Here is a 22,049-nt window from a genome sequence, read left to right as displayed (position 1 = left end):
GGGCTGGGGAGCAGGCCTGCGCCTAGACAGGATGGGGGAAACTGACCCGAGAGCTGGCTGGGGTCCAGAGTCCCAGGCTGGGTGGTGGGGTGGAGCAGGGCAGGATGCTGGGAGCCACCCTCTCACTGCCACCCCTTCCCTCAGGATGTGGTGAACTGTGTCGGGGGCATGGGGGTCTTGCTGCCCCTGCTGGAGCGAGTGGCTCTGCAGCCCCAAGAGGCTGAGGCAGGTCCAGCCGAGACTTATGACCTTTTGGGGCCTGAACTGACCTCTGGCCACAACACTCAGGGGCTGCTTCTCCCTCTGGGCAAGTCTTCAGGTAAGCATCCTTGGGGCGTAGCTTGCAGGAGACAATTTGGCCCAAATTGGGCCAAATTGGAGTGCTTGAGGTCTCATGGCCACTGGCAGGCCCTTGACCCGTATCTGTTCCCTCCCTGGTGGCCGGCAGAGGAGCGGATGGAGAGGAACGCAGTGGCAGCCTTTCTGCTGATGCTGAGGAACTTCTTGCAGGCCCACACTGTGAACCAGGAGAGCCTGGTGCAGTGCCAGGGGCCTGCCATCATCGGGGCCCTCCTGCGTAAGGTGGGCCTGGCGGGGCAGGAGGGGTGGGGGTCTGCCTGTCCAAACAAAGTTGCTGGGTGGGGAACCAAAGGCAGAACTTCCTGCAAGAGTGGCAATCGAGCAGAGCCCAGAAAGCTGGGTGAGATTAGGCTGAGAGGATCTGGGGAAAGGGCAGCCAGGTTGGGGCCGGACAGTGCACAGCAGGCAGAGGGCTGCACTCCAGCAGGGAGCCAATGAAATGTTCTGAGCAGGGATGGTCATGTTTATGTCCATCATGCCTGTGCTGGGAAGGGTGGAACCTGAGTGGCTGGGACAGCAGGCAGAGCCTGATAACTTAGGCCAAATTCTTCTCCCATCCCAGGTCCCCAACTGGGCCATGGACATGAACGTGCTCATGTCTGCCCAGCTGCTGATGGAGCAGGTGGCATCTGAGAACTGTGGGCCCCTCCTCTATCTGCTCTATCAGCATTTGCTCTTCAACTTTCACCTCTGGACCCTCAGTGATTTTGCTGTGCGCCTTGGTAGGTGTGGGAACTTGGGTGAGTGGCCAGTTGCAGGGCAGGTGGGGGACAAGATGTTATAACCCATACATACATGAAAACATCACGGTGAATCCCACCATCACATACATCCACAAGAATGGGGTCCTAACTAGAGTAAGATATATTCCGTGCTTATATAATTATATCAAAATGGATTCTACTGTCATGTATAACTAAAAAGAACCAATAAAACAAAGAGCTTATAACCCTGCTCTGGATTATCTGAGGGGACCTGAGTTCTGGAAGAGGCATGGCTCTGTCCTGGAGAATCTGAAATGGCCCTCTCTTGATGCCCACACAGGCCACATCCAGTACATGTCCAGCATCATCCGTGAGCACAGACAGAAGTTGCGGAAGAAATACGGGGTCCAGTTCATCCTTGATGCTCTGCGCACCCACTACAGGTGAGGCTAGTGGGACCAGGTGGACAGTAGGGGACAGGACAGTATGCTATCCCAGCTCACCTGCTCATTCTCTGATCTCCTGGACTGGCCAGCCTGCAAAGGGAGCGCCCCCTCGCAGCTGACGACCTGCGCACAGTGCAGACCTCCCTTCTGGGCCTGGCGCGTGAGTTCCTGGTACGGAGCTTCTCTGCTGATGATGTGCAGGTCCTACTGAGCTTTTTGGCAGCCATTGGTGATGATGGCCAGGTAGGCTGAAGGTTGGTGAGACTGAGGCTTTGGATAAGGGAGGCGTGTGGACTACGTGAGAGGCCCAGGCTAGAGTGAGACCTTGTACCCCCAGGTGGTAGGCGCACTGGATCTGCTGCTGGCCCTGCTTCAGGGCTCCCCAGCACAGGAGTCCTTGGCTGTCTTCCTGTTGGAGCCAGGGAACCTCGAGGTGCTGCTGGCGCTGCTGGTGCGACCAAGGTCACTGCCCCTGCTGCCTGACCGAGTTTGCAAGGTACACTCACCCCACCCCCAGTCCTGGCATCCCATTCACTAGGGCCCCTGGCTGGGGTCCTGGGAGGCCTGTGCCACTGGATGAAGCTGCCACATACCTGCACAGTGACTTCCTCTGCTACGGGGAAGTCCTTTCCTGCGATGACCAACCCCCAACGACCCCCATACAGATCCTGCGGAGACTGCAACAGAATGAGCGGTTACCTGAGAAGAGCCGCCAGCGGCTGCGACTGCCAGAGAGTGGTCTGCAAGGCCTCGTTGCCTGTCTGCCCGAGGGGACCATCTGTCCCCAGCTCTGCCAAGGCCTTTACAAGCTGTTACTGGGGGCAGGTATGATTGGGGCCGAGGGACAGGGGAGGTAGAGGGGGTGATGTGTATCAGGAAAATAGGACTTGGTGGGAAGAAGGAGAGCCAGCATAGGGACCAGGGGTGGGGGACCAGGTCCTACAGGCCCCCTCTGACCATCCCTCCAGATAGCCTGAACCTCTCAGATCTGTTGGCTGTGGTGCAGCTGTCCCTTCAGGCTGACCTCAGTGTCCGCCTGGACATCTGTCGCCAGGTGAGTGAGAGATAAAAGCTTTTGGTGGCAGGGGGTAGCTTTTACCTTGTGGACTTCATTTTACCTCTCGGTGATGAGGGGTTTCTGGAGGCCTCACTAAAAAGGCCCATGAATGAGGGCCAAGGTGCAGGTGGTCAAATGACCTCACTTTCTGTGTCCTGGCCCCGCAGCTCTTCCACCTCATCTACGGACAGCCAGATGTAGTGCGACTGCTGGCCCGACAGGCCGGGTGGCAGGATGTCCTGACCCGGCTGTATGTCCTGGAGGCTGCCACAGCTGGTGGCCCCCCACCCTTTCCCCCAGAGCTACCTACCTCCCCAGAGCCAACCCTGCCCCTGCCGCCCACTGAGTCACCTGCCGAGCCTGGGGATGTCTTCCTGCCCTCGGAGGTCCCTTGCCCTGACTCTGATGCCTTTTATCATGCTCTTTCCCCATTCTGCACACCCTTCGACCTGGGCCTGGAACGGGCCAGTGTGGGCTCAGGCAACACTGCCGGTGGTGGCAGCAGCAGCGGGACAATCACTCCAGCCAGCCAGCCTGGCACACCTTCCCCACTGGATGGGCCACGACCCTTCCCCACTGCCCCTGGCCGCCATAGCTCCAGTCTCTCCAATGTGCTGGAGGATGGCAGCCTCCCAGAGCCCACCATCAGTGGAGACGACACCTCTAACACCAGCAACCCTCAGGTGAGGTGGCCCACCTCTGCTGCCACATGGCACCCCAGGGACAGGGCTGGTAGTGAAGCTTCTCCAAAGGCACAGCCCTGGTGTGATGCCCCAAACTGCCCCTAGTATCTCTCCTTTGCAGCTATGTCCCAAGGTGTCCTGGATCAGGGCAAGCCAGAGTGGGGGATACCAACCAGGCTTTGGAGGGACCCTCAGGAGAGCCAGTAGGATGGACACCTTCTAGGGCCCAAGTGCTACACAGCCCCAAGGGTGCTGTCCTGTGCTTTTGGATTTGGAGATGCCTCTGTTCATCCGATGGAGTTCTTTCAGAGAATTCTAAGACAGGCCTCGAAGAGTATGAATGTCCAGTAATACCCTGACTTCCTGCCCGGAATTCAGGCAGTAGCTGGGGCCCCTGCACCATCCTCCAGGCCTTTGGTGCCAGGCTAGCTGCTTGCTCAGTGCTCTGCCTCCTGCTGTTCCCACTAGTGGGTGGGGAGTCAGCCTGAGTCTTCCTCTCTGGCCCACAGCAAGCCCCCGAGGAGGAGCTGTGTAATCTGCTCACCAATGTGCTGTTCTCAGTGACATGGCGGGGCGTGGAGGGCAGTGACGAGGCTGCCTGGAGGGAGCGTGGCCAGGTCTTCTCAGTGCTCACTCAGCTTGGGGCCTCGGCCACACTTGTGCGCCCACCAGACTGCATCAAGCGCAGGTAAGAGGGCAACGTGGGCCAGCAAGGGGTCTCCTGGGCCCTGGGCCAAGGGAGGCAGTCAGGTAAATACCCAAGTTCCTTGCCTACCTCAGCCTTCTAGAGATGATGCTGGAGTCAGCTCTGACCGACATTAAGGAGGCTCCCCCAGGGTTCCTGGCCAGCCTTACCCAGCAGGCACTTTGGCTGCTGCGCCTGCTGCAGGACTTCCTATGTGCTGAGGGCCATGGTAACCAGGAGCTATGGAGTGAGAAGGTATGACCACCCAAAGGAGTGCCAGCCTGCAGGCTTCTGGCCTGGGAGGTGGATACTACACGAGGGCATCCCTGGTGCATTGGCACAGGTGTCTTTTGAGTGTGATCTTGTCTGGTGCACAAACTTTACCTGCACTCTCCCCGTGGATTGCTGGTCTTATATGGTGACATTTGTCTGGAATATGTTTTGTGTGGCCAGGTGTGGTGGCACATGCCTGTAATCCCAGTAACTTGGGAGGCTGAGACAGGAGGATTGCAAGTTCGAAGCCAGCCTGGACAGTGTCAAAAAATATAAAGGGCCAGGGATGTAGCTTAGTGGTACAACTCCCTTGAGTTCAATCCTTAATACCAAAAAAACACGTGTGGCAGCTCTTCGAAGGTGTGTGTAGCCTGCTCGATCGCCTGGGAGCCTGGCCACACCTGGCCAACAGTGCAGCCGATCTCCGTGAGATGGCACAGATTGGCCTTCGTCTCGTGCTTGGCTACATCCTGTTGGAGGATCCACAGGTGGGCATGGGATGGGCAATGCAGGAAAGGCAGGTGACAGGGTGGAGAGCACTGAGAGTGGCAGGATGCCACCCTCAGCACTCTTGTGCCTACAGCTGCATGCTCAGGCCTACGTGAGGCTGCACACCCTCCTGCAGACCGCAGTGCCGGCCCGCCGCGAGGAGGCCTGCTATGTGCTCTCTAAGCTGGAGGCTGCACTTGGCCGGGCACTGAGCACCTCTTCTTCCGAGACAGCCACTGAGCATCCACAGACCACATCTGCAGCCGCCGCAGCCTCTGAGCGCTGCTCATGGCTGGTGCCACTGGTGCGCACGCTGCTGGACCGTGCCTATGAGCCACTGGGGCTACAGTGGGGGCTGCCCTCCCTGCCCCCCACCAATGGCAGCCCCACCTTCTTCGAGGACTTTCAGGCTTTTTGTACCACTCCTGAATGGCGCCACTTCATCGACAAGCAGGTGCCTGGAGGTGGGGACTCAGGGACAGGAGTGGGATCTGGGGCACAGGTTGAACACTGGTTTCCTGTTCGTGCCGATCCTGCAGGTGCAGCCCACCATGTCACAGTTTGAAATGGACACATATGCCAAGAGCCATGACCTTATGTCGGGCTTCTGGAATGCCTGCTATGACACGCTCATGAGCAGTGGGCAGCGGCGCCAGCGGGAACGCACCCAGAGTCGAAGGGCCTTCCAGGTGTGCTGCCCCCGGGACAACTGACAGGGCAGGGTGAGAAAACGGGGGCAGGTGAGACAGCAGCTGGTGGGACTGAGCCATTCCCACCCACAGGAGCTGGTGCTGGAGCCTGCACAGCGGCGGGCGCGCCTCGAGGGGCTGCGCTATGTGGCGACGCTGAAGCAACAGGCAGCGCAGCACTCCACAGCCCTGCTGCACTGGGGGGCTTTGTGGCGTCAGCTCTCCAGCCCCTGCGGGGCCTGGGCGCTCAGGTGGGCTGGGCTCAGGGTGGAGGGGCAGGGCTTGGCAGGAAGGGAGCATCCTGGAGCCTTTGGTGTGAAGCCTGAGAAAATTGGGGGGTCTGCAGCCTTCTGCTCACCTGTGACCACCATGGGGCACATCTGCAGGAATCCCCCGCCCTCTCATTGGAAGCTGTCCAGTGCTGAGACGTACTCGCGCATGCGTCTGAAGCTGGTGCCCAACCATCACTTCGACCCTCACCTGGAAGCCAGTGCCCTGCGTGACAATCTGGGTGAGAGAGTACGCTGCACTGGGGCCACTCATCCATTTCCTATCCTGCCTTGCTCTGGCTGAGTACACTTGGCCTCTTGCAGGTGAGGCCCCCCTGACACCCACGGAGGAGGCCTCACTGCCTCTGGCAGTAACCAAAGAGGCCAAAGTCGGCACTCCAACGGAAGAGTTGCAGGAAGACCAACTAGGAGAGGACGAGCTGGCTGTGCTGGAGACCCTGTGAGTGGGTGGGGCTGCGGGCTGGCCCAGGGTCCCTGGAGATGTGACCGGGTGGCGAGCAAGGCTTCTGCTCCGGGGCGCACATGCCTGCTACAGGACAGACTCCCCAAGTCCATGTCCTCTTCCGCTGTCCAACTTCAGTCCCCTGAAGGACTGTCCAAAATCAGGACAGGAGCTTGGGAGAGTCACCTAACAGGGATGATAGCTGATTTTTAATAGCAAGGCACCCCAGAGCAGGGGCTGAGAAACACAAATGAGAGTGGGACGGGGCCCCATGAAGGGGTTGGGGCAGTGGTGGGGGATGCAGGGAATGGGGATCAACGTCCTGTCCTGGCAAGATATTCAGAAGCCCAGGTGTGTGTATGGGGGGTGGGGTGTGCAATGGGTCTCCCTCTGGGAGGCACAAATCATGTTCCTCATGTTTCTGCCACTTGGAGGGTGTGACCCTTGGCCTTGTTGGGAAGGGGGAGCCACAGCCTCCAGCTGAGGTGGGTGCTGGCCCCCAGGATGGAAGCAGCAGAACTGGATGAGCAGCGAGAGAAACTGGTGCTGTCGGCCGAGTGTCAGCTGGTCACCGTTGTGGCTGTGGTCCCAGGATTGCTGGAGGTCACCACACAGCATGTGTACTTCTATGATGGCAGCACTGAGCGTGTGGAAACTGAGGAGGGTTCGTCCTGATGGAGCAGGCTTCAGGGGTAGCAGGGAATGACTGAGGCCAGACTCCTGTGCCTATACCTGCTGTTGGTCCTGCAGGCATTGGCCACGATTTCCGGCGCCCTCTGGCCCAGCTGCGTGAGGTCCATCTGCGGCGCTTCAACTTGCGCCGTTCTGCGCTTGAACTCTTCTTCATCGATCAGTCCAACTACTTCCTCAACTTCCCATGCAAGGTGGCTGGGACCTCAGCCTCATCACCTTGCCAGGCTCCCAGGCCCCAGCCCTGCCCCATCCCACCCCATACCCAGGTTCGGAACCAGGTGTACTCATGGCTCCTGCGTCTGCGGCCACCCACCCAAGGCTACCTAAGCAGCCGCTCCCCCCAGGAGATGCTGCGTGCCTCAGGCCTTACCCAGGTGCGAGTTCTGAGCGGGCCGTGTAGAGGGGGGAAGATGTGAGGTCGGGGCCCTGAGGGCCCTGCAGCTCACCTCTTGGCTGCCCCTGCTCCCTAGAAATGGGTACAGCGTGAGATATCCAACTTTGAATACTTGATGCAACTCAACACCATTGCCGGGCGCACCTACAACGACCTGTCTCAGTACCCTGTGGTGAGGGCCCTACTCTGCTCTCCACTCTAGCCCTCAGATCCAGCAGGCCCAAGTATAGGCACCTGCCAGTGGGCCGAGCCCTGAGCTTGGTCCCGAGTAGGTTTGCCTCTGACCAAGACCTGGCCTCTGTTTCCTGCTGCCCCTCACACCCTCAAGCTCTCTCCCCATTCCGCTTGGCCCCTGTGCTCCCTGAAAGGAGTGTCTGTCATAGACAGTCTGGGCAAGACAGTCTCCTACTCCCCTGTAGTCCCAGTGGAGCCCCAGCCTGCTGTGCTCATCTTCCTGAGAGGTGATGGCAGGGCAGGATGGGCAGGCGAGCCATCAGGGCCCTCATGCAGCTCCTTTCCCGGGTGGGCGGCCAGTTCCCCTGGGTCTTACAGGACTATGTGTCCCCAACCCTGGACCTCAGCAACCCGGCCGTCTTCCGGGACCTGTCCAAACCCATCGGTGTGGTGAACCCCAAGCATGCCCAGCTCGTGAGGGAGAAGTGAGCATGTGGGCAGGGCAGGGCTCAGCGGGGTGGGAATGGGGGGGCGGGGAGGGCTTCTGATGAACACCCTCAACCTCTGGCCCCAGATATGAGAGCTTTGAGGACCCCGCCGGCACAATTGACAAGTTCCACTATGGCACTCACTACTCCAACGCAGCAGGCGTGATGCACTACCTCATCCGAGTGGAACCCTTCACCTCCTTGCACGTCCAGCTGCAGAGTGGCCGGTGCGCCTGGGCTGGTGGGGAGGCAGACCAAGGGAGGAGGCAGGTCCTCCTGGCATCCTGGGCCCGCCTCTGGCTCCCTTCTTCTCTCAGGCTACTCCTCCTCCCTCCCCGTCACCTCACCTTGGCCCGTGCCCCTCTGCCAGCTTTGACTGCTCTGACCGGCAGTTCCACTCCGTGGCAGCAGCCTGGCAGGCACGCCTGGAGAGCCCTGCCGATGTGAAGGAGCTCATCCCAGAGTTCTTCTACTTCCCTGACTTCCTGGAAAACCAGAATGGTAGCACACCAGGCCCTGGCCCCGGGAGTGAGGTTCTGGGGATTGGGAACACGGACCGGGGTGACCAGGGATGATGAGGGTGCATGGGGATACAACCGACCTGTTCTCCCACCAGGCTTTGACCTGGGCTGCCTCCAGCTGACCAACGAGAAGGTGGGTGATGTGGTGCTGCCCCCGTGGGCCAGCTCTCCTGAAGATTTCATCCAGCAACACCGCCGGGCTCTGGTGAGGAGGTGACCACGTACAGGCTGGTGGCAGCCCAGGTTGAGGGCATGGTGGGGTGTCAGCCATCCCTGGACTGACTGTCCGTCCCTACCTCCAGGAGTCAGAGCATGTGTCTGCCCACCTGCACGAGTGGATCGACCTCATCTTTGGCTACAAGCAGCGGGGACCAGCTGCCGAGGAGGCCCTCAATGTCTTCTATTACTGCACCTATGAGGGTGGGCAGCAGTTTACACACCAGCTGAGGCTGGCTACAGTGAGGGGGAATGAGGAGGGCACAGAGGTAGGCCTGACTGCGCCGTCTCCCTCCTAGGGGCCGTAGACCTGGACCACGTGGCAGACGAGCGGGAACGGAAGGCTCTGGAGGGCATTATCAGCAACTTTGGACAGACTCCCTGTCAGCTGCTGAAGGTGAGACCAGACTGGGGGACATGGTCAAGGATCCCAGGCTATGGTGCTGACCAGCCACTTGTCCACAGGAACCACACCCAGCACGGCTCTCAGCCGAGGAAGCAGCTCATCGCCTCGCACGCCTGGACACTAACTCGCCTAGCATCTTCCAGCACCTGGACCAACTCAAGGCCTTTTTTGCAGAGGTGAGAGGCGGGCAGGCCCCAAATTCCCATTGTGCAAGATGAGTTTAACTCCAGTCCTTACTAACCTCTTGGGGCAGAAAGGAATCTTGAATCAGGTACTGATTTAAAGTCACCTTAGAAAATGAAACTGAACATGGACGGGGCCTGGGGGTAGGCAGCGCTCTTCTTCATGAGGCCAGGACAGGGTTGAATTATCTGAAGGCCTCAGGGAAGTCAGTACGGAAGGATAATATTGCCTTAGACAGCATCCTCCAGTGTTGCTTCCAAGCCCGGACACAGGCACCCTTCTCTTTCCCATCATTGGCCTAGGGGGACATGGAACAATGGGGTGGGAAGACCAAGGTAGAGACCAACTCAATGCTTTGTGAAAACATCTGCGCCATCCCCACTTCTCACTCATGTTCTGAGATGGCTTCATCCCTGGCCCTTTGTATTGCTGCATTATAGTTACATATAATGGTGGATTTGTTGTCACATATTAGTATATGCACACAAGTACAACAATATAATTTGGCCATATTCCTCCGCCAGCACTGCCCCCATCCATTCTCTCCTCCCACCCCCAGTCCCTTTCCTCTATTCTACTGATTGCCCTTTGTTTTTCATAAGCTCCCCCAATATCCCACAATCTTGCTTTTCCATTTTCCTCTCTATAGTTTGCACATGTGAGAGAAAGCATTCGACCCTTGACCTTCTGAGTTTGGCTTATTTCACTTAATATAATGGTCTCAAGTTCTATAGTTTTCTTTTTGGCTGCATAAAACTCCATTGTGTATACATATCACATTTTCTTTATCCATTCATCTGTTGATGGACACCTAGCCTGGTTCCATAATTTGTCTACTGTGAATTGTGCTGCCATAAACATGAGTATGTGCACGTATCGCTGTAGTATGATGAGTTGAAATCTTTAGGATAAATACCGAAGAATGGTATAACTGGATCATATCATGTTTCCATTCATAGTCTATTGAGGAACTTCCATATTGATTTCCATAGTGGTTGTACTAATTTACAATCCCATGATCAGTGTGAAAGTGTTTTTCTCCACATCCTCTCCATCAATCATTACTGTTTGTATACTTTTTACTTTTTATTTTGAGTCAGGGCTTGCTAAGTTGCTGAGGATCATGCTGAGTTGCTGAGGCCGACCTTGAATTTGCAGTCCTCCTGTCTCTGCCTCCCTAGTTACTGGGATTACAAGTGTGCACCACTACACCTGGCTTCTTTTTCCCTTTTTTATTTTCTCTTGTCCTGCACTTTTCCCTGCAGGTTATCAGTGATGGCATTCCCCTGGTGCTAGCTCTGGTCCCCCACCGGCAGCCCCACTCCTTCATCACCCAGGGCTCCCCAGACCTGTTGGTAAGTGTATCGGACAGGGCCCCACCTCAGCTCTACCCCCTTTCTGACTTTGCCCCAAAATCACTTCTTCCCTCTCCTGCCTGCAGGTAACTGTGAGTGCCAGTGGGCTGTTGGGCACCCACAACTGGTTGCCTTATGACCGAAACATAAACAACTACTTCAGCTTCAGCAAAGACCCCACTATGGGCAACCCCAAGTAGGACAGAGGGCCTGTGGGTTGGGGTGGGCTGTAGATGCCCTGTACCCCGAGTCATCTCCCCACCCAAGTAGGATATAGACCAGCTGCAAAGGGGCAGTCTGGCCCAAATCCACCTACCCACCTCCTCATTGGGTTAGGACACAGAGACTGCTGAGTGGCCCGTGGGTGCCAGGCAGTGGAGTGAATGGACAAGCACTGGCAGTGGCTCCTGATGGAAAACTGCTCTTCAGTGGTGGCTACTGGGATGGCAGCCTGAGAGTGACTGCATTACCCCGTGGCAAGCTGCTGAACCAGCTCAGCCGCCATCTTGGTACGAGTTACCTAGGAGCTGAGGAGGATGAGACAATCAAGTGTGGGATGGGGTTCTGAAGCTGGTCAGGGACGGTGCAACTACTCTGTTTTTCCTGTGTCCTCCCATTCCCATGCAGATATAGTGACCTGCCTTGCACTGGACACCTGTGGCATCTACCTCATCTCAGGCTCCCGGGATACCACGTGCATGGTGTGGCGGCTCCTGCAGCAGGTAGGCCTGTGGGCAGCCCTTTGGGGCCCCCGTGGTCCAGAACTGCAGCCATCTGCTCTTTAGGGAGGCTCTGTGAACTTCCTTCCATTCCCTTCTTCCACTACCTGAGCAAGCCTGGGTTCCAGGATCCTCCAGCTGGCCTTGGATGAGGCCTTCACTTTCCTGAACCCCAGTCTTCTCATCCAGGGGCCAGTCCTAAGCCACCCCTGACTCCCCACAGGGTGGCCTTTCACCAAAGCCTGTGCAGGTCCTATACGGGCATGAGGCTGCAGTGAGCTGTGTGGCCATTAGCACGGAACTTGACATGGCTGTGTCTGGATCTGAGGTATGTGTGTACATGTGCTCCAGGGAAGCACATCTCCTAGAGCCTAGAAACCTAGGCCCAGCACCCTAAGCTGCCTTTCCACAGGATGGAAATGTGATCATACATACTGTACGCCGGGGCCAGTTTGTGGCAGCACTACGACCTCCAGGTGCCACATTGCCTGGACCCGTGTCCCACCTGGCACTGGGGTCTGAAGGCCAGATTGTGGTACAGAGCTCAGCATGGGAACGTCCTGGTGCCCAGGTATGAGGAAGGGGAGCCCAGCCAAGATAGTGGGGCAGCTGAGATGGTGGTTAGTTGCTGACAGTCCCTGCTTCCTTTAGGTCACCTGTTCATTGCACTTGTACTCAGTGAATGGAAGATTGCGAGCTTCACTGCCCCTGGCAGAGCAGCCTACAGCTCTGGCCGTGACAGAGGACTTTGTTTTGCTGGGCACTGCCCAATGTGCCCTGCACATCCTCCACCTGAACAAGTGAGCCCCACCATGTGCAAATTCATGGCCCCCACCTCCATGGTCAGATGGTTATAGGGGGTGCCCCCTGTGGACCCACATGTTGTACAAATCTATGTGCACATTCTTCTAGGTCTGCTACCTGTTCTCTCATTCTCTGGGCCTCCCCCAGCCACAGTTGTGGGAGTTCCCTTTATGGATGAAGGTTTCAGTTTAGTTATCCTTAAAATGAGGACGGAGAGGACATATGGGATGAGGCACCACCAGCTGGTTGCAAAGCCCCCTTGCAGTTGTGAATTTTTGTATATGCTCTTCGTTTCCCCAGACTGCTCCCTGCAGCACCTCCCCTGCCCATGAAGGTGCCCATTCGCAGTGTCGCTGTCACCAAAGAGCGCAGCCACGTGCTGGTGGGCCTAGAGGATGGCAAGCTGATCGTGGTGGGAGCGGGGCAGCCCTCCGAGGTGAGGATAGGATTGGGGCGGGGGTCTCGAATGGGCAAGGAGTGGCCGCCCCGCCTCACCCACCCTACCTCTACGTGCATCAGGTGCGCAGCAGCCAGTTTGCACGGAAGCTGTGGCGGTCCTCTCGTCGCATTTCCCAGGTGTCTTCCGGGGAAACGGAGTACAACCCTGGCGAGGCACGCTGAGACCCTGCTATCCAGGACTGCACCCCCGGGAGCCCCCGCCGCCGTGGCCCCGCCTAGGAATCGAAACCCAGGGGAGCGGCAGGGCTCCGCCAGCTCAGGGACTGGCAGTGCCGGCTCCGGGAGGCCCCGCCCTCGCCCTCCCTCGCAGGCTGAGGGACAGTGCGCACTGGCGCGGCCTTTGGCCCTGCAGCACTTTTGCACAGTCTGGGGCGGGTGCTGTGGCTCCCAAGCCCCTTCCCCTTTTCCCTGGAGAGCACAGGACCGCCCGTGGCCTTAATCCCCAAAGGTGGCCCTGCTCGACCCTTCTCAGCAATAAACTTGGCCTAGTTTTGTAGCTTTCGTCTCTTGAGTGTGCGTGTGCCGCGTGTGCCCTGGGCCTGCTGTGGCCCAGGTCCCAGGACAGCTGTCTCTGGGCCGGCCTAGCTCTCTTTCCTTCCTCTGACCTCTGCTGACCTGGTCTCAGTTTCCCCAGCCGGGCTGCTCTTGTCCGCTGGGTCCCTGGTACCCTCATCCTCGGCCTCCTTTGCATGCCATTCGCCAGCTCCAGCGTGTTCTTGCACCCTCCAGCTGGCCTACCCATGATTGCCTCTGCTGCCCGGGCCACCAGAACCTGGCCTCCCTGGGTACTCTCCGCTGTCTTCCCGCAGCCCCAGAGGCCCAGTGTTGCCCAGGTGTGTTCGGCTCTGTGGAGGGGTGGCAGTGGCACACGGGTCAGGAGGGTGGGACCGTGTCTTGCTGGGAGTAGGGAGCCAGGATTGCTGCCCCCCACCCAGGTGGGCCTGCGTGGGTGTGTACGTGTGGTTTCAGGTAGTGTGGGTATGTGGGTTTGCTGCATTGTTTGTGAGCACCTGGTGGGGAAGGGGGAGAGAGGTTCCAATCTGGAGGCCCAGGGTGGCTGGGAGGATGCCAGGCCCGTCTGCTCCTCTGCGCTGTTCACAGGCCCAACCACCAAACAGGATCCTGAAAGGGACCCCCATATGGTAAGTGACACAACCTTATATACCCACATGAAGGAAGGGCTGGATCCCAGACCTACTTGGCCACAGCAATGGATTGCCAACTAACCTTTCACTCTGCATAGGGCTGGCAGACCCTCCCATTATGCAACAATGGATATTGAGAACTTGGAGGACCTTCCCCTATGTCTTTTCATACTTTCTCCGCACAAGATCTCTTCCCCCATTGCCCTTCCAGACAACCCGAGGCCTTTGTTCCCTAGACCTCAGGAAGTAGGCCCCAGCAGATTCAGCCCTTTAGGGTCCAGATGGTTCCTGAGACTGAGTGACTCTGTGCAGGTTTCAGGCCTTCTCTGACTTCCCTGATGAGAAAGGGCCATAGGGGAACTCTGGGCCCACGTACCCTATGCTCCTGCTGAGCTCACCAAAGTATTCTCCCATCCAGCTCCTGGCCAGGAAAGGGCTGGAGAGTGACCCTTAAGGACAGAGTAGGAGCAATCACCACAGGAAGTTCTGCCTTTGAAACTTAGGGTGTTTGGTTCCTGGGCTCATGCTGAGACATCTGGGTGTGAGCCTCCCACTGGCCGGTCTTTTTGGTCTTGTACTGGCTGAGATGGGGTCAGAGGGCATGTGACAGGCCCCGTCCCCCATGGTGCTGGGGATTGAAACCAGGGCCTTGTGCATGCTAAGCAAGTGCTCCACCACTGAGCTACATCCTCGGCCCTATTATGTCTCCTTTATGTTCCCTTACTATCCCTGGACTCAAAGTGTTTGCCAAGGTCTCTGTGACAGGGTGGTTTCTCACCTGTATTTTCTGTCCTGGGTTGCATCCTGACCTTTACTCTTTGTCCCCCTAGGGCCAGCTGTATCACCTCTATTCCATCTGACATAGGAAAAAACTGGTCCAATTCTCTAGTGAATCAGGATGGAGTGATCCAGGAGAGGGAGACAGGCTATCACTTCTGACATCAAACCTAAGGATTTTCCCACACAGCCCTTCTGGATTCAGAAAAACAGCCTTCCAGAGCCCTGACCTGGGTGCTGCCCAGAACACTCCAACCCCAAGAAACAGACCCAGGGAGCACTACCCACTGAAGAGAGCCATGCTTCACAACTCCAGCCATAGCAAAGGCATGGCCAATGTAGGTAAGCATCCCTTGACCCTGAGGTTAGGCACTGGGCAGGCTGGGTGGTACTGTAGCTGGGTAGGTCACACAGCACACTGTTCCTTGTCTCCTATCTGTACTGGGATGGGGGGGGGACCACCTGGTCTCACAGCAGGAAAAGACACCAATATTTTCTTCCCTTCCAGTTCCGCTTTATTTTGTAATAATCTTTAAGACCTGCTGTGCAGAGGCCCTTGTAAGGACCAACATGAATCCATGTGCTCTTATAGTCCAGACTGGGTAGGGCAGACAGGACACAGTTTAGTGCCATGGTAGTGAGACAGAGGTGGAACAATTAGAGCCAAACAGGAGATCAAAGAAAAGATTCCAGAGTAGATTTCTGCCAGACAGAACAGCAAGGAGTGTGGAAGCTGGGGAGGGGAGAGTAGTGTCCCAGGTGGCAAAGAGAGGCTGTAGTATGAGGGTGAAAAAAGGGCCCATCACTGTGAATTTAGGTCCTATTTTTTTGTAATAATTTTTTAGTTGTCAGTGAACCTTAATTTAATCATTATATGTGGTGCTGAGAATTAACCCGTGCCTCACACATGCTAGGCAAGCACCCCTACCACTGAGCTAAGACCCTGGCCCTGGGTTTCTATATCTTAAGGATTATGTTTTTAGACCTCTTGACGATACCCTAGGTGAGACTGCCCAGGAACCCTAGCCTTGGTTCTTTGCCACTGACCCTATTTTTCCTTTCAGGTAAGACCCTGAGGGGGCAGGACAGGGAAGGACTATGGGTAGGAAACTGGGGGAGCCTGGCCCCTTAATACCTCCTCCCCCATTCCCCGAGCCTCCAGGGGCATCAGGCAGCATCATCCCTGTCTAGGCCCTCCTGGCTGCCGTGGTCCTCAGTCTGCTTGCCTATGTGATCTTGGTAGGTGGTCTGGGTACTGCCCTGTGGCATCCCCTTCTGCCTTAGTGTAGGAGGGAATAGTTTGGTAATCACTCCCTACTCCTCATAGCTGGTGCTTACAGCTGTCCAAAGCTCGAACCACAAAGCTGGTAGGCCTTGACAGGGACCAGAGGCATGGCAATAGCAGTGTCTTCCTGGACTCTCCTAGTGGTCTGGAGCCCTGTGCCACCAATCAGGGTGAGCCCTTTCCTCAGTCACAGTCCTTTAAGCCTGTCTAATGCTGTTCCACCACTGGCCCACATGACGCTAGTGTCTATGACAGAACCACATCCTGACCCTGGCTGCCAACTTTACCTTCATCTCCCTCAGCAGCAGCAGGAAGAAGTGGAGCAGCTCCTGGTGGTGTCGGGCAAACCCAAGAAAGGCTGACAGGGCCTAGGCAGGCCACCTGAGCTACCAGGCTGAGGCTGTGGAGATCATGGCCCAGGGCCAGGTGCCAGCCTGTATGCTTTGCTGAGGGACTGGGCTGTCCAAGCAGGCAGCAGAGCACCCTGAGTACTAGAGGATGTCCTGGCTGCCATGTGCCGTAAAGATGTGGTCCAGGTCCTGGGTCCTCCAGCTGAGGGCTGCTCACCTCCAGCTGAGGTGCAGCCTGCTCTGGTGCTCCCTACCACCTCACACCTTCCTCTGCATGCGCTACCTAATGTTGCTGGCTTCCATCTGCTCTTTTCTGGGGGGCCAGAGCAGCCACTCACTTCCCTTCACACTACCTTACAGGACAGGAACCAGGATGTAGGGGAGTAGGCAGTGAGAAAGTGGTCCTGCACTCCCATTCCCCACTCTGCCTCCCTTTTTGTAGCCTTGGCTCCACCCACCCCCCTACTTTTGTATCCTTGATTAAACACAACTTTGGACTTTTAAGCTGGCTTTGTCTGGTTCCTTGGGCCTTTGAGACAGCTGAGTAGCTATGAGGCAGAGGCCCAGTAAAGGGCCAGGGCAGCCTCTAGGATGTAAGAGGACCTTGCTGCTCTACACAGCTATTGGGATGGTAAACCGTGCACTCCCATAGAACATGTATGGGCTGGAATCCACATCCCACATCTGGCTTCACTGGTTGTACCATGTTGAGGACCTATTTTATCTTGCCAATTCTGAGCTTCCTTAGCTGAAGGCATGTCTAGTAGGTCCCCAAAAACCATAAGAGCACCAGGGTGGCACTGAAGGACAGTGAGTTTATTTTCCTGACTTATGCTGTAACTACCAGCAAGGGGAGGGTGAAGGCCTCCCTGACTAGATGGGAAGCAAGAGTCACAAGCATCAGGCTGGTCCTAGGATCTCAGGTCACCTCTAGAGGAGAAAAAGTTAGACAGGTCTCTCATAAGACCCAAACTCCACTCAGAAGAGGGAGTTCCAAACAGGCTTCCACAGCAGCTCATGTGGCTTCTACACAAGTGGGTAGGCAGGCTCCGACCACCTGAGGGGCAATTCAGGCTAGGCCTGCCCACATGCACATGGGCCAACTCAAATGGAGGAGAGGTAGTTTGGTTACTGTACATCCTGGGTGGGAGATGGGGAGGCTTTAGAAGATAGGTTCTTACCTAGGAAGGGACAAGGGCTAACATCCTGGCATAGCATCAAAATCAGAGGGCTTCAGATCAATCCAAACCCACTGAGATCTGGGATCCCAAATGTGGTCAGTGAGGCCTAAGATCTTGTCTTCTCACTGACACTGCTATGTCTGGGATCAGCTGCTTTGTGAACACCAAACTAAGTGCTACTGCTTTTCCTCTGAAAGCTTACCAAGGGCTACATAACACCCTTTAAGTCTTTCCCTGATAATAAAGGAAGGGCAGGAAATTTTATAGTAAACCTTTATCCTGAAGTGATGTCAAAGCACTAACTGACAAAAGCAAATAAGATCAGCCAGTGTGTCTCTGAGACATCACCACCCTATTTTGGCATGAAGGCAGCCACAGGACTCTTGAGGATTGGGTCAGCATAACTGTAAAATTCTGCATTGAGCAGGGCACAATAGCCTCAGCAATTTAGCAAAAGCCTGTTGATAAAGTAAATAAATAAAATTTTAAAAGGCTGGGGATGTAGTTCAGTGGTGAAGCTCCCTAGTTCAATCCCCAATACAAAAAACAAAAACCGAGTCTTACGAAAAGTTCTAGATTAACTGCATGCCTTATCCCAACCTAGGGGATTTGAGCTAGGAGTGTGGGGAAGAGGGAAAAATTTAAATTCCTTTTCAGAGAGATCTCATCAACAGTTCCATGGTCACCACCTTTTAATGGAAGGCTGCCTAAATTTCTTTGGAAAAACTGAAACCTGGAGAGCCTCAGATCAAAACCATGTGTTTGACTTGGTTTTGAGGGGCAGTGCCTATGGGTGCACCCTTGTACTGTGACCCAACCCAAAAAGATTTCCCTTTTCATGTGTTGCAAGTATTTTGTACTTGAATATTTTTTAATATATATTTTAGTTGTAGACGGACACCATACCTGTATTTATTTATTTTTATGGGTACTGAGGATTGAACCCAGTGCTTCACACATGCTAGGCAAGTGCTGTATCTCTGAGTTACAACCCAGTTCCCTGATACATTCTTTGTAAGACACAACTAGAAAATGTTAAAAGAGGACGAGTAGATTATACCACATGATTATATAAAATAGATGGACTGTAAAAATTCTGAAGGATGTGGTATCATGGAAAAACTCTTTGAATGTACATAGATGATTTAATCTAGAGATGATTTAAAGTCATCTCTTAGAAGGATGTATGTTTGTTATATGTAAATACAATGCCATTTATTTAGGGTCCCTTGAGCATCCACAGACTTTGGTACCCAGGGGGTCCTGTAACCAACCCTCCACAAATACTAAGGGAAGACTGTATTAAGGATTTTCTGTCCTTATTTAGTAATTCCTTTAATAATAGAATTTTAAAAAGTTATTGATTCTTCCTGAGCCTTAGTTTCCTCACCAACAGTACCAATTCCTGTGCCTCAGGTTGTAAGGACTGAATGAGCACAACCTGAGTTCCAAAGTTCTCAGTACAGCACCTAGCAGGCAGTGAGTACTTTAATTTCTGTTGGCTTTATTTACAATATGAAAGGCCACAGCCTGGTCTTATCTCTTCCCCAAGGGCACTGCTGCAGTGAGCAGAACAAACATGGTGAGGAACAGCCTCTTTACAAAAATGGGCCCCAATCTGGCTACAAGCTCTAGACCCTCCTCACTGCCCAGATAACTGGTCATCAAGGGAGAAGGGCTGCTACTAAGCCCTGCATCCTCTAAGGGATGTTTACTCTCCCCACAACCTGCACACTGTACTCCTTTCCAGTACTCCTCTGCTGTCTAAGCCCAATGTCAGAGGGCAGTCAGGGAACCCAAAGATCAAATGAGCATTCCAGCAGACTGGAGGAAGTCAAGTCTTCAGAGGGAAGAGGTCCAATCCCTTTCTCTAACCAGGAGAAAGGCACATTTGCCTTTCTCTTGACTGATCCCCAAAGGAAAGAAGCCCAGCATCAGTGAGGCTTTAAGTCCCTTCCTCTACTCCGCAATGCCTATGCAAGTTGACCCATCCCAGATGCAGCCAGAAGGTCCAAAGCCTACAAGTGTCAGTCACCAGGCAAATGGCTGCTACAGTTGCAGTGGGGCTTATGCAAAACAAGGCCTGTAATAAAACCTGGTAGCAAAGATTAATCTTGGACTTCACACGCCAATGGCTGCTATATCCCCCCCCCCCCCCAGTGACATCACTACACACAAACATGCTCAATTAACCTTTAGGGAACACACATGCCAAGTTCTTTAATTGATTTTATTTTTTACATAAAAAGTTCAGTAAAAATTGGATAAAGTAAAGTGATTTTAAGCAGTAAATCAATCTTATCAACATAGCACAAGGCTAGCCAAAACCACAAGGCAGCCTGCTCTGGAATATTTACATGATAACAAATTAAACCTTGCAGGAGAACTTAAAACCGTCCTTACAAAGTCTTCCTGTGATCCTAGCACATAGAGGCTAAAAGCAAAACAAAAACCAAACAAAAAACAGGAAAGAACAAATTATTTTCAATATATTCACATATACATTAAAATATAATACAGATAGTCAGGGTGAAGGGTCTTGGGTGGGGATGCGCATGGGTCTGTGCGCTGACAGCACCGCCAAGGAGGAGACCCAGGTTTGAGAATGGGGGTCAAGTCTGGCCAGGGTCTTCCCTAGGCCGTTGCCTCTGACAGCCTCTAATTACACCCCAACAGCTCACGACTAGGGGTCACTTGTAGATGGACCTCATTTTTGTAGCTTTCAGTTGACAGTTGCAGTTTGAATTCCTCAAGGTGATGTGTCATTAGTAGCACAGCTCTGACAGTGGGGTGGGGCAAAGAGGCCCACAGGATTTCCACTCCCCAGAGTGCCCTACCTGATCACCCCATCCTCCCACCCTAACCCCGTAAGTCATTCTAATTCAGTATCTTCTTTGGGTTTGTAAACGGCCCCAAACTTCTGCATGTACTTCTTAATGTACTCCTTGGTTTTGTGTTTCACATTCTCATTGCACTCCAGGTCCTCAGGGTTCTTACAGTACTTCAGCTCCTTATTCATAACTCCATGAGTCAGCTGTCCAGGGCACAGGAAGAGAGACCAAGCCACCATCAGAGTGGGAATGAGTTGAGGGGGTGGGTAACCCAGCCTGCTGTTTCCAGGCCCTTCTCACTGAGATCAGGAGTTGAACAATAGGGTAGGTTGGGGCAGGCTGTGCTAGGGTCACGAGAGGAGAAGCTCAGTTCCACAAGTTTCTTAGAGAACTACTGATTTTAAGTACAGTGCTCCCCTTCCCAAACCTTCCCTCCCATTTCTGTGTCCCTGGCATCTAGCAAGTAAAACCATGCTTTGCTTTCTGTGATGAAGGGGAGCATCTTAGAAGGCACACAGTTTGCCAAGAGCACCAACAGACCAGAAGCAGGGGGAGTACCTTGCGAGCTAGGTGTTTGAAATCCTCAGTTGTGGTGATTCTGCCCACTTTGCAATCAGGTTTCCGATAAGGGTTCAGGCACTGAACAATGAACTGAGACATCTGTAGGCAGAGGAAAGCGAACACACTGTTCAACAGTATAGAAAGGACAGGGAGTTGTGCTGAGGAAATTAAAAAGGTAACAAGAATTCTGTGCAGTGGTATTTTCCTGTAATCTTAGCAATTCAGGAGGCTGAGACGGGAAGAGTGCAAGTTTGAGGCCAGATTCTGCAATTTAGTAAGACCCTGTCTCAAAAATATAAAGGACTAGGGATATAGCTCAGTGGTAAGTAAAGCACCTCTGGGTTCAATTAGAAGGAAGAGAGAGATGAAGGTGGGGAGAAAGAAGACAGTCACTCAATTCTTTCCTCTTCTTCCCTCAGGTTGGCTGACCTGGACAATGGAATGTGAGTAGGCCAGTAAGACGTGAGAGAAATGATCTTGGTTCGGCCCTGAGAGGGAAAGAGCTCCCTTGGATAAACTGAGCAAGGTTCACTAAGAGCAGCAGCTGGAGGGACCCAGAAGCAGGGTTCTCGCTGCAACCCTAGGTTTCAGCCAACAAACTATGTCCTCAGCATAAAGAGACACGGGTAGGGCAGAGCACAGCAGGCATTTCAGAGCTACTTGCTGGCTCTGTGACCCCAGGAACTGCAGGCATTTTTGTCCTTAAAGGTTACTTAAAAGCTTTTACGTGTTAGATTTCATCTGAATCATACTGCCTATGTGAAGCGGGTAGTAACAGTATGACGTTGGAGGAAGACAGCTGGCAGGACCCTTTTCATTCCATTACTTCCAGTGTCCTACTGGGTCATCTCTATAGGGTCTGTCCTACCCAGTGGCTCTCAAAGAAGACCCCAGGCAAAGAACCTTGAGAAATACCTATGGTGTAAGTTCACAGGGACAAATGCAACAAAGAGGTCAGCGATAACGACTTCATCAGGAAGCTTCCTGAACAAGGTCTACGGTGATCAAAGAACAGGGTTGGACCACAAGGTAGGCACTAAATAAAGAGCTGCTGATTGACTGAGCTGAAACACCAGGGACAGTGGGAAACTAAATTCTATCTCTGGGTAAACCTTAAAGGTGGGGGGAGGGGGAAGGAGGAGAGAGACAGACAGACAATAGACAGAGAGGATGGGGGTATGGGGGTGGGAGAGGTGTGGCAGGGGAGAAGGAAAGAGGGAGAGAGACAGAGAGACACTCACCACATTGCCCAAGCTGGCTTTGAACTCCTGGGCTTAGGTGATCCTCCTGCCTCAGCCTCCTGAGTAGCTGGGATTACAAGTGTACACCACTATGCCTGACTGAATAAGCCTTTTTATTTTTGCAACACTGGAACTAAACTAGGGGCAC

The 22,049-nt window shown here is 54.3% G+C and overlaps 3 protein-coding genes across 11 annotated transcripts in view; 2 read left to right on the top strand and 1 right to left on the bottom strand.

Annotated features, from left to right (window-relative positions):
• NBEAL2 (neurobeachin like 2) overlaps positions 1-13,026 on the top strand; it is a 31,159-nt gene extending 18,133 nt beyond the window's left edge. For 6 of the 7 annotated variants that reach the window (XM_079115389.1, XM_079115387.1, XM_079115390.1 and 3 more), the window contains 36 exons: positions 145-319; positions 449-582; positions 923-1,082; positions 1,405-1,507; positions 1,600-1,753; positions 1,848-2,006; positions 2,176-2,335; positions 2,479-2,564; positions 2,735-3,250; positions 3,760-3,938; positions 4,031-4,190; positions 4,559-4,696; positions 4,792-5,151; positions 5,237-5,386; positions 5,480-5,637; positions 5,773-5,897; positions 5,980-6,115; positions 6,622-6,782; positions 6,869-7,185; positions 7,282-7,377; positions 7,740-7,864; positions 7,954-8,094; positions 8,238-8,368; positions 8,484-8,593; positions 8,691-8,808; positions 8,904-9,001; positions 9,070-9,186; positions 10,459-10,548; positions 10,635-10,744; positions 10,885-11,057; positions 11,176-11,270; positions 11,491-11,595; positions 11,680-11,838; positions 11,919-12,067; positions 12,372-12,507; positions 12,591-13,026. In XM_079115389.1, the coding sequence (XP_078971515.1) occupies positions 145-319; positions 449-582; positions 923-1,082; positions 1,405-1,507; positions 1,600-1,753; positions 1,848-2,006; positions 2,176-2,335; positions 2,479-2,564; positions 2,735-3,250; positions 3,760-3,938; positions 4,031-4,190; positions 4,559-4,696; positions 4,792-5,151; positions 5,237-5,386; positions 5,480-5,637; positions 5,773-5,897; positions 5,980-6,115; positions 6,622-6,782; positions 6,869-7,185; positions 7,282-7,377; positions 7,740-7,864; positions 7,954-8,094; positions 8,238-8,368; positions 8,484-8,593; positions 8,691-8,808; positions 8,904-9,001; positions 9,070-9,186; positions 10,459-10,548; positions 10,635-10,744; positions 10,885-11,057; positions 11,176-11,270; positions 11,491-11,595; positions 11,680-11,838; positions 11,919-12,067; positions 12,372-12,507; positions 12,591-12,692 (5,586 nt within the window). In that variant the 3' untranslated portion in view covers positions 12,693-13,026. Of the gene's footprint in view, positions 1-144; positions 320-448; positions 583-922; positions 1,083-1,404; positions 1,508-1,599; positions 1,754-1,847; positions 2,007-2,175; positions 2,336-2,478; positions 2,565-2,734; positions 3,251-3,759; positions 3,939-4,030; positions 4,191-4,558; positions 4,697-4,791; positions 5,152-5,236; positions 5,387-5,479; positions 5,638-5,772; positions 5,898-5,979; positions 6,116-6,621; positions 6,783-6,868; positions 7,186-7,281; positions 7,378-7,739; positions 7,865-7,953; positions 8,095-8,237; positions 8,369-8,483; positions 8,602-8,690; positions 8,809-8,903; positions 9,002-9,069; positions 9,187-10,458; positions 10,549-10,634; positions 10,745-10,884; positions 11,058-11,175; positions 11,271-11,490; positions 11,596-11,679; positions 11,839-11,918; positions 12,068-12,371; positions 12,508-12,590 lie in introns of those variants that run through there. The other variant, XR_013759949.1, reaches the window with a different exon arrangement.
• Positions 13,027-13,179: 153 nt separating this feature from the next.
• LOC306646740 (death domain-containing membrane protein NRADD-like) lies at positions 13,180-16,958 on the top strand. Its single transcript, XM_079115418.1, has 4 exons — positions 13,180-13,363; positions 13,632-13,672; positions 15,780-15,907; positions 15,993-16,958. The coding sequence occupies exons 1-4, from the start codon at positions 13,220-13,222 to the stop codon at positions 16,097-16,099; spliced, it is 420 nt and encodes a 139-aa protein (XP_078971544.1). The 5' UTR covers positions 13,180-13,219; the 3' UTR covers positions 16,100-16,958.
• Positions 16,959-19,992: 3,034 nt separating this feature from the next.
• Positions 19,993-22,049, bottom strand: part of SETD2 (SET domain containing 2, histone lysine methyltransferase) — a 119,485-nt gene continuing 117,428 nt past the window's right edge. For all 3 annotated transcript variants that reach the window (XM_079116679.1, XM_079116678.1, XM_079116680.1), the window contains 2 exons: positions 20,658-20,759; positions 19,993-20,302 (listed from right to left, as the gene is read on the bottom strand). In XM_079116679.1, the coding sequence (XP_078972805.1) occupies positions 20,141-20,302; positions 20,658-20,759 (264 nt within the window). In that variant the 3' untranslated portion in view covers positions 19,993-20,140. The remainder of the gene's footprint in view (positions 20,303-20,657; positions 20,760-22,049) is intronic.

Source organism: Sciurus vulgaris (assembly GCF_902686455.1).
Source record: "Sciurus vulgaris genome assembly, chromosome: 16".
Taxonomy (NCBI): Eukaryota; Metazoa; Chordata; class Mammalia; order Rodentia; family Sciuridae; genus Sciurus; species Sciurus vulgaris.
Note: the sequence above shows the minus strand (reverse complement) of the source record. Positions and strands in the feature narration are given on the sequence as shown.